The 9,254-nt window shown below is 48.8% G+C and overlaps 1 protein-coding gene across 1 annotated transcript; it reads right to left on the minus strand.

Annotated features, from left to right (window-relative positions):
• Nucleotides 1–1,781: 1,781 nt before the first annotated feature.
• Nucleotides 1,782–8,079, minus strand: LRATD2 (LRAT domain containing 2). The gene is made up of 3 exons (XM_055287239.2): nt 7,636–8,079; nt 5,875–7,090; nt 1,782–2,847 (listed from the first exon to the last, which is right to left on the minus strand). Exon 2 carries the CDS (start codon nt 6,992–6,994, stop codon nt 6,062–6,064), a length of 933 nt encoding a protein of 310 aa, XP_055143214.1. The 5' UTR covers nt 6,995–7,090; nt 7,636–8,079; the 3' UTR covers nt 1,782–2,847; nt 5,875–6,061.
• Between the last annotated feature and the right edge of the window lie 1,175 nt (nt 8,080–9,254).

Below are 9,254 nucleotides of genomic sequence, written 5' to 3' on the forward strand. Positions count from 1 at the left end.
TTTGTAGAGATGGGGGTCTCATGTTGCCCAGGCTGGTCTCAAACTCCTGGGCTCAAGCAATCTCTTTGCCAAGGCCTCCCAAAGTACTGGGATTACAAGTGTGAGTCACTGCATCCGGCCAGGATTGGCTTTATCTTTGGATGTTAGGTACAGGGAATTGAAGAGCCTCCAGATTAATTGTTTAGTGAATATTCGTTATATTCGTTGCTTCCTTTTCTCCATCATTTTTATCTTCATGCATTTGGTCTACCCGATTTCTCCACATGCCCAATACCAGTTTTCAAACTCTAAACTTTCTCACATCTGTTTTGAGTATCTACCAACCATCCATACTTTACAGGTCCACCTTTTATTATAATCTGTCCTGTATGTATGAGTGAGATTCATTTCCCCTTAGAAATAGGCTCAAGGGCAGGACTATTTCTCAAGGTTCTTGTTTTTCGACCTGTTTATTTATAGTTCCTAGGCTAGGGCTCAGCATCTTCTAGCCCTTCATAGACAGTACCTTACTGCAATTGCTAATGCAGACACTAGCCATTCTTGCATCTACTCTGCAGATAAAATTGCTATTTGTTTAATGAGTAGTTTCCCCAGAAAACTCAGTAAAAGGAAATACACGCTTTTCTGCACATATCCTGGGCCTGTTCATTTCGGAAGTCGCAAACATGTCATTTTCCTACATTAAGCGAGCTCAGTCCACTTAGGAGAAATAGGAAATCACCCAAGAATCAATGCACATTGTGTACTAAGCACCCCTTCCCCTGCTTTCTCATCAGAGCTGAGAGCCATGATACATTAGACTTCCGCTTTAGGGATAAATGGCCTCATTGTGCTTGGGCTCCCTATAACCTTCATTCAAATTTCTTCCTATAAAAAATTCTCACAGGAGCCTGTTTTTTTTTTTTTTTTTTTTTGAGACCGAGTCTTGCTCTCGTCGCCCAGGCTGGAGTGCAGTGGCGCGATCTCGGCTCACTGCAAGCTCCACCTCCCGGGTTCATGCCATTCTCCTGCCTCAGCCTCCCGAGGAGCTGGGACTACAGGCGCCCGCCACCATGCCCGGCTAATGTTTAGTATTTTTAGTACAGATGGGGTTCCACCGTGTTAGCCAGGATGGTCTCAATCTCCTGACCTCGTGATCCGCCCGTCTCGGCCTCCCAAAGTGCTGGGATTACAGGCGTGAGCCACCGCGCCCAGCCATGGGGCCTGTTTAAAAGCCCAGGCATTTGAACCTCACAGGATTGTGGTGGTGGCTTCAGGCACTGGCCTAGGGAATACACCCAGTGGCATCCCACACACCAGTCTGATGCCACATCTGTTCTCTTACCAACCACTGGCACCTGCATCCCTTATGCCAACAGTGGCGTGCGACTATGTTCACCCATTTTCTGTGATTATGTGGCAAATACGTTCCCTTCATCTGGAACTCTGAAGCCACTTAAGATGCAACACAGATTCCCAGTGGGTTACCAAACAGACTCCCCAGTGTAGACTCCATAATGAGTGTGGTTTCCAGCAATTTTTGCATGGATTTTGTAAAATCACTATGTATTGAAAATTTATGTTCATAAGACATTTTTCATGAACACTGATAGTTCAGCAATAAGTGATTTCACAAAGTAGATGCAGGGTTTTCAGTCACTAAATGAATTAAACAAAATGTTTACTGTGCAATACAAAGGTGATGCACGCTAATATTCTCAGAAATTATAGGAAACTGAGTAGCTTGAATTTGGACCAAAATGTCAGAAAAAAGGTATTCAAGTGGAAAAAAAATAAATAAATCCAGTGAACTCTAATAGATGGTTTATTGGAAACACTCATAGCATTTTTTCAAAAGAACTTGGCAGGTTTTATTTTAATAAGACATAGTGAAGAGGAAATGGCTTAAAAGATATCATCAATCTTTTATTTAACTAAGCACTGCCCTTCATTTTGAAGGAAATGATACAATTTCAAATCGGAACTTCCTTCTCAAGAAGTGATATAAGAATGTAACATTGATTTAACATACAACCTTCAACAAAAATAAAGTTTATACAACTCACTGGGAAATAAAATGCATGTGGAATTTATCCTGTTTGTCAACATAATTCTTCATGAGTCACAAGTATCATAGCCAAGAACAAAACAACTTAACAAAAAGCTGAATCAGTTTATAGTTACTGATTTAAAAAACATTTCACAAATAAGACGTAGCTTTCCAAACAAATCCATCTGATGACCATGATCACAACTATATTTTATTCTAATTTATAAAACAAAAAATGGTTAGACAAGCACATGATATCAAGAGTCTTCAACACAGTGGATTCCATTTTATTAAGAAAAAAAATAGAAAAGAAGTAGTCCTTAAATTTTCTTAGCTCTCCATAGCATACGTTATATAAAATTAAAGTTTTGCTTCCAAAAATATGTTTCCATGTGGTCGTGGTGTTGTCCAGTGCTATTAGGGCCAAAGCACCAAAGACATGAGAAGTTTAACCATCGACTTGTCATTTTTCATAAAAACTAAACATTTCCTTATAGGTCTGGAGTAAAATCTAGGCATTTTAGTGCTAAAAGTCATTTTAAATTAAATGTGAAATAAAAGCTACAAAAAGTATGAGTTCTTTCAATACAAAAAGTTGTGTAGCTGAAGTTGTGGGCTCCTTTGACATACATAAGCAGTTTCAATAAAATATTTGCTCAGGTAAGAAAATAGAAATTTGTCTGCTTTCATTTAGCATACGTTCCAGTCGATGTCCTGCTTATCCCTGCCAGAACTTCTGAAGAACATTAGAATCGATATTTCTTTCCTTCAAAGAGCATCCGTAATTCACAGTACAAAACAGTTCTACAGTCTTATTCCTAAGGAGAAACAAAAATTATTAAATAATGTTTATTTTTTCTAAAGTGTCAAATGTAGCCATTGCCAGGGCATTAAAAACTCACTTATCGACAACACTGCCGTCTTGAGGAAAGAACCAAGAGTTGATTCATTCCCCTTTCCTGGAGCTGTTACTAGTTGGTTGTTGCTCTAAGTGTTATAACCCTAAGAAAATTCCCAATAAAAATCACTGTTCTTAAGTGTCATATATTTCACACCTCTGGTACCCTGTAGAAACGCTTGTATTACATGGGAAAGCAGCATCTGAAGAGATCTATTTCCTATTCTAGTTCATTTCCAAGCCCTGTTACTGAAAACCTCCTCTAGAACACAGAGTCACTGCTATACTTCAGCGTGACTGACCATAACCATATATCACTTTCCATTCTGGGACAGAGGAAGGAGACGGGTGGGGGAGTTGAAAAATGATCTGGCTAGCCCAGAGCTGGACAGTGCCATTCTATTCTTCCCTCCCACTTGTCTACATGGTGGTTATTACTACTTGCTCTGTTGCCCAGGCTGGAGTGCAGTAGTGGGATCTTGGCTCACTGCAACCTCTGCCTCCCAGGTTCAAGCAATTCTTCTGCCTCAGGCTTCCAAGTAGCAGAGATTACAGGCACCTGCCACAACACCCAGCTAATTTTCTGTATTTGTGGTAGAGACAGGGTTTCACCATGTTGGCCAGGCTGGTCTCGAACTCCTGACTTCAGGTGATCTACCTGCCTCAGCCTCCCAAAGTGCTGGGATTATAGGCATGAGCCACTGCGCCCGGCCTACCTTCTATTTTCACTACTGCGTTAAGCATGAAAGAAAATCCAATTGGGTTAGATATAGCAGGTTCTCCTAAATGTCTTATCTTGTTCTGCTATTCCATGAGCAAAGAGAATAAACCCAAAGCTGTGAGTATTAAATATGGACACTAGATTTACATTTCCAACAAGAAATTCATCTCCCTCCAAAGTCCCAGACCAGGGCTAGAATGTGGTTCATGTTTAACAAAGTGGCAAGATCTGTTTGGTGATCACTGTAAAAACAGGAAACATAGCTAATGCCCTTTCATGTTGAGGTGCTACAAAGGTCCAAGCTTTTAAAGACTATGGCCTTGCCGGGCGCGGTGGCTCACACTTGTAATCCCAGCACTCTGGGAGGCCGAGGCGGGCGGATCACGAGGTCAGGAGATCGAGACCACGGTGAAACCCCGTCTCTACTAAAAATACAAAAAAATTAGCCAGGCATGGTGGCGGGCGCCTGTAGTCCCAGCTACTCGGAGAGGCTGAGGCAGGAGAATGGCGTGAACCCGGGAGGCGGAGCTTGCAGTGAGCCGAGATCCCGCCACTGCACTCCAACCTGGGCGACAGGGCGAGACTCCGTCTCAAAAAAAAGACTATGGCCTCAACGTCCATGTCTGAAACAAGTGTACTAGAAAATTCTTTTAAGTCTTGTTGCCTTAACTTAGAGATCTCCAGGCAACAGGCCTGACGATAACCATGGCTGTACCACTCAACTATGATTCCATTCCAACTGTTAAGAATCATATCACAAAATGACTTGTACACAGTAGTTTATAATGACTCCCAAGAGAGGAAAAAAAAAAAAGGCGCCTCAAAATTCACTCAACTTTTGAGACAGCAATGGCAATAGGCAGCAGAGAAGCTATGCTGCAACTGAGGGCACATATCATTGAAGATCTCACAGGAGTTTAAGACACAGGCTGGAAAAAATCTCATACTAAGCAAACAGTAGTATCTCATACCAAGCAAAACCAAGTAGTATCTCCTCAGCCTGCCGCTAACAGATCTCACAATCACCAACTGTGCTTTAGGACTGTCACCAAAGTCAGATTCGGTGCTAACCAGGTGGCATCTATGATCAACGTCGCCCCTCTTATTTAACAAAGGGCTCTGAAGGAGGTGTTCTCCAAGCAACAAGGAGACCGCTGCAGTACAAGACTTTGCACCTTGAATTAAATTGCATCAAGTGTGGATAGCAAAATAAGTATCTTACCATTGAAATATGTGTTCAGCGTAAGATTTTCCCCACCAGCAGAACAAAAGTGAGGATGAGAGGGATGGGCGAGTGAGGGGATGGGGGAAGAAAAAAAAAAAAATCACAGGATTACCACCAAAGCCTTGTTTTAAAAGGGCTCCCTTCACTATTCAGGAAGGGAAGTGGAAGGAGAAATTCACTAATTCCTGCCAGAGCAGCCCTTTTTGGCTGCTTCCACAATAGATACTTTATGGAGTGGCACATCCAACCCTATCTGTGACCTGCCCTGCGGATGAACACAGCAGAGCAGGTTTAATTAGATCAAAGACACAAAGGGCTATTCCCTCCTTTCATAACAACGCAGCTGTAAGTGCCTACAACAGCAGGGGAGAAACAAAGGCAGCAGAACAGAACCTTAATTGAAACCTTCCCCTGGCTGGCCCTTGACAATGATTTACTTGTAACCTAGGAAAGGGCGGGTGGAGCAGGAGGTAGCAGGAGCCTCAGCTAAGAGCCAGCTCCAGAAGACTAATTACTTGGGGATTGTGGAGGAGGGAGGTAGCAAAGTCTTTGTTTGTAGCCCGAGTTTGCTTAACTATTTGTTATACTTAATAGGAGGCTGCTGTGGTTTTGGTCGGCTGCTCCCAGACCTTGTCATGGATTCACCAGCCCTGCGCTCCAGGAATCCCACAAAATAAATCACCCCAGCCTCCTGGATCCCATACACAGCTCAGCTCCGCCAAAGCAGATAAGCAGCTTTCGTGCTGGTCCCTCGGTGGCGACTCCACAAACCCACTCTGGCCTTTGTACCAGGATTCTTCCAAGCCCAGGATAGGAAGCAATGGCAGTAACCGGTACTCCGAACTTTCCCCTAACCCCACGTGCTTAAGAATGGCCGATTATAAACCCAGATCTACCAAGGTTTAAGTGCCAGGCAAGTCCACAGTTTGCCCCACCGTGGAGAGGAAGACAGACAGGGGGCCAGAGGGAGACGCCCCCCAACCCCAACTAGTGTTTCCTACCTGCTCCCTCTGTCCCCTTCCTCCTCCCCCGTCCACAGCCGGCCGCGCATTTCACCAACTCTTTTCCAAAGGGCCCAGGAATCCCAGATGGGGCCCAGACGGTGGCAAAAGAGGGAGGAAGAGAGGGAGAAAGGGGGCAGCGGCTGCTACTGCCAACAGTTCCCCTTCGCAGCTCTGCGCTCGCCCATCAGTGTGCCACTGCCTCTCCGTCTTCCTCCTCGGAGCTGGGCGCAGGGGGGCGCCCGGGAGGCGGCGTAGTCCGCGCCACGTTGCTGTCGCCCTCCTCCGGCTCCGCCGGGTGCAGGTGCGTGGCGAGCTCCTGCAGCACGGCCGAGCGCCCGATCTGGTCGTTGCGTCGCTTCTCCATGATCAGGTCCTCTAGACTCTGGAATTCGAGCGTGTGGCTGCGCCGCGCCGACAGCTGAATCTGCAGCCGGTAGGGCTGCTTGCCGATGCGCAGCTCGCCGCCGATCTTGAACTCGCGCTTGCCGTAGCGGCACCAGGCGGCGAAACTCTCCGAGTTGCGCCAGCTCAGCTCGCGCTCCTTGGCGCCCACGTGCGCCAGCGCGTTGCGCACCACGGCGCTGGGGCTTAGCGGCTTGTAGCGGTACAGATCGTTGACCACGCGGCCGCGACGGCCCTGGCTGGCGTCAGTCAGGAAGCTGTTAATCACCTCCAGCCGGTGCAGGTGCACCACCTGGAAGTTACCCACATAGACGGCCCAGTGCGGGTACTGAGCCTGCGACACGAACTCCACCAGATCGCCTGGCTTGCACTTGTTGAGCAGGTTCTCGGGTGTGTAGGTACTCAGCGCCGCCGAGCCCGGCGCGAAGCTCTTCTGGTAGATGCATTCGTCCCGGTAGAACACGGAGCATTCCACCTCGTGCAGCCGCGGATCGTAGGGCTGCGGCTGGGGCGGCGGCGGCCTGTCCCCACCGTCGGGCAAGCCGCCGCCATCTGGCCCCTGAGGCGGCGGCTGCGGCTCCACGTCCTCATCGTCATTGGAGAAAATGTAGGAGACCCCTATGCGGGGCCCGTCGTCCCGGTCCACGCCAGTCGGGTCGGCCGTGGGAACTTCCTTGTAACTTAGGTGGGTCAATTTCTCCACCTGATTGCCCATCACGCTGCGGACACACGTTCACACCACCGCGAGGGGAGAAAGCGAAACCAAGTCTAGGGTCATTTGCACAGGACCCCGGACAGGGGCTGAGGCCACCTGTTGGGAGAGGAAGGCAAGAAAGCCATGTAGGAGCCCCTCCGTGAAAAGGGCGTTTTGTTCCGAAAAAGAATCGGTGGGGTCTCAGCACCTGGAGCCATTTTAGGGGAAGTCTCGGGTGTAGCGAGCTTTCCCTCGTTTCTCCACCTGTAAGGTCACGGTCACAGGAGACTGGGCAACTCCAGTTCTCCCTGTTCTCAGCCCTTCGCCTGGCCCTAGCAAAAGCCCATTGCATCAGCAGCTTCTACTGCTTCCGCCTGCGCCCTACCTGCCAAGCTTGGGCAGGAAGAGGGAAGGAAAGAGAAACTTTACGCCAATCCCCCCTCCTCTGCTAACTTCCCCTCCCACCCTCGGGCCCTAACTAGCCCCTGGGACGCCTCCTCCCCACCAACGCATCCATCCCCAGAGGAACAAGCGAGGATCTCAGAGCGCGACCTGGGCAGGTGAGTCACCCTACCTGGCTCACCTGCAGCGCTACCTCCTCCCGGCTCGCCTGCCCTTCCCCCGCGCCCGCCCTCAGGCTCAGGTTACCTGCGAAAACTCACCCGCGGAGAGGTGGAGGCCGTAGGGCCTGGGAAAGGGCTCCCTGCCGCGCCCCGAGACTTCTAGGGCGAGTTTGAAGGTGTAGGCTCCGCAGTCCCTCCTCTCTCGGCGCGGGCGGCAGCGAAGCTGGGCAGAGGGCAGCGCAGCGAGCAGACTGGGGGCATGTCTTTCCCAGCGGCTGCGTAGCGCCCCAGTACTTGAAGGCGGGGGGGCAATCCCTGTTCACACTGCGCCTCCTCCCGCCAGCTGGGGCTGCTGCCCCTCCTCAGCCAGCTCTCGGGGGAGGTGGGGCGCGAGGAGGAGAAGACGGCAGCCTCGCAGCCGGGCGCAACAGCTCCCGCTCGGGCCGGGCGAGCAACAAGCACCGGAGCTGGAGGGACGGGATTGTAGATCCGGCTCCGGGCTCCCGGGCGGGAGCGCAGCCCGTGGCATTTAAAGAGACAGGCGCTCACTCCCCGAGCTCGGGTCTTTTTCACATTGCTCCGAGCCGCCGGGATCTCCTCCCCCGCCCCGCCCACTCGGGCCTCGGGGCTCCGCCTGGCCACGCCCCCGCGCCGGAGCGGCTTTAAATCCCCCTGTAAATAATCCACCCCCAGGCTGGGGCTGGCGCTGTGAGCTCCGCCTGCCCTCCGAGAGAAGTTAGAAGGCAAACACAACTTGCCAGAGTGGAAATGAAAAAGGGAAGGAGAGTTTGGTGTTTGCGCCTTTCCCTTTCTCCTCTTTTTTCCCAGAGTACCTGGTGACGGAGGAACAGTCGTTTCTTTTCTTTCCTGGAACATATTTCTTGCCCTAAAGGTCACAAGAAAAGATTCTTCACCAGGACAGCTCGAAGAGTGCTGCATCTTAGAGGTGTTTTCAGAGTTAGTAGTGGGAAACTTTGGGGTAGAAAAGAAAATCACAGAAAAAAAACAGTATAAAACAGAATGAAGACTTATTCACTTACTGGGTCCCAAGACCACCGCTCTATTTATTAGATATCCCTGGAAGTTAGTACAAAGTTCATAACCTCCGTTATTTCCAGAGACGTACCAGTTCGTTGGATAGTGAGAAAAAGCGTGCAGTTCTGACTGCTTTTTTGGGGGGCGGGGGTTAGGGGATGTAGGAATTGCCTAATTGTCCTTAAATTAGAAACAAATTAGCAGAGGCCCCTGGTGGATATATTTCCTTCCCGTTCACTTCGGAAAGTGACAGGAGACCAGTACTGCCTACTAACCTCCACCACAAAAGGACACTTCCACCTTCCCACTGGTTTCGTTTCTTTTACCTAAATGTAGGCTACCAAAGTGTTTGTTGTTGTTGTTGTTTATTTTTTTAAAATAATGGGTCGGGTGAGGGTGGAGGATTAACAGCTCTGTTTACAATAAACAAGTTTAGGCACTACTGCAAGCACCCAGACTTATTCGTGGGGGACTTAAGAATGCAATTCAAGACCTGTATTCTGTCTTCCATTGCTTTCTTTTGACTAATTTTTTCCAGCAAGTATAACCAGCCAGTGGAAACAGGAATTTACTAGCACTACTGTGATCCTTTCCAGTTTAGGAGAAAAAAATAAAAATCAATCTGCTTATGTAATTTTGAGTCCAAACAATCAATATTGGCAGGGCTGTGATAGAAATTAGTC

This window comes from Symphalangus syndactylus, chromosome 7 (genome assembly GCF_028878055.3).
Source record: "Symphalangus syndactylus isolate Jambi chromosome 7, NHGRI_mSymSyn1-v2.1_pri, whole genome shotgun sequence".
NCBI classification, from domain to species: Eukaryota; Metazoa; Chordata; class Mammalia; order Primates; family Hylobatidae; genus Symphalangus; species Symphalangus syndactylus.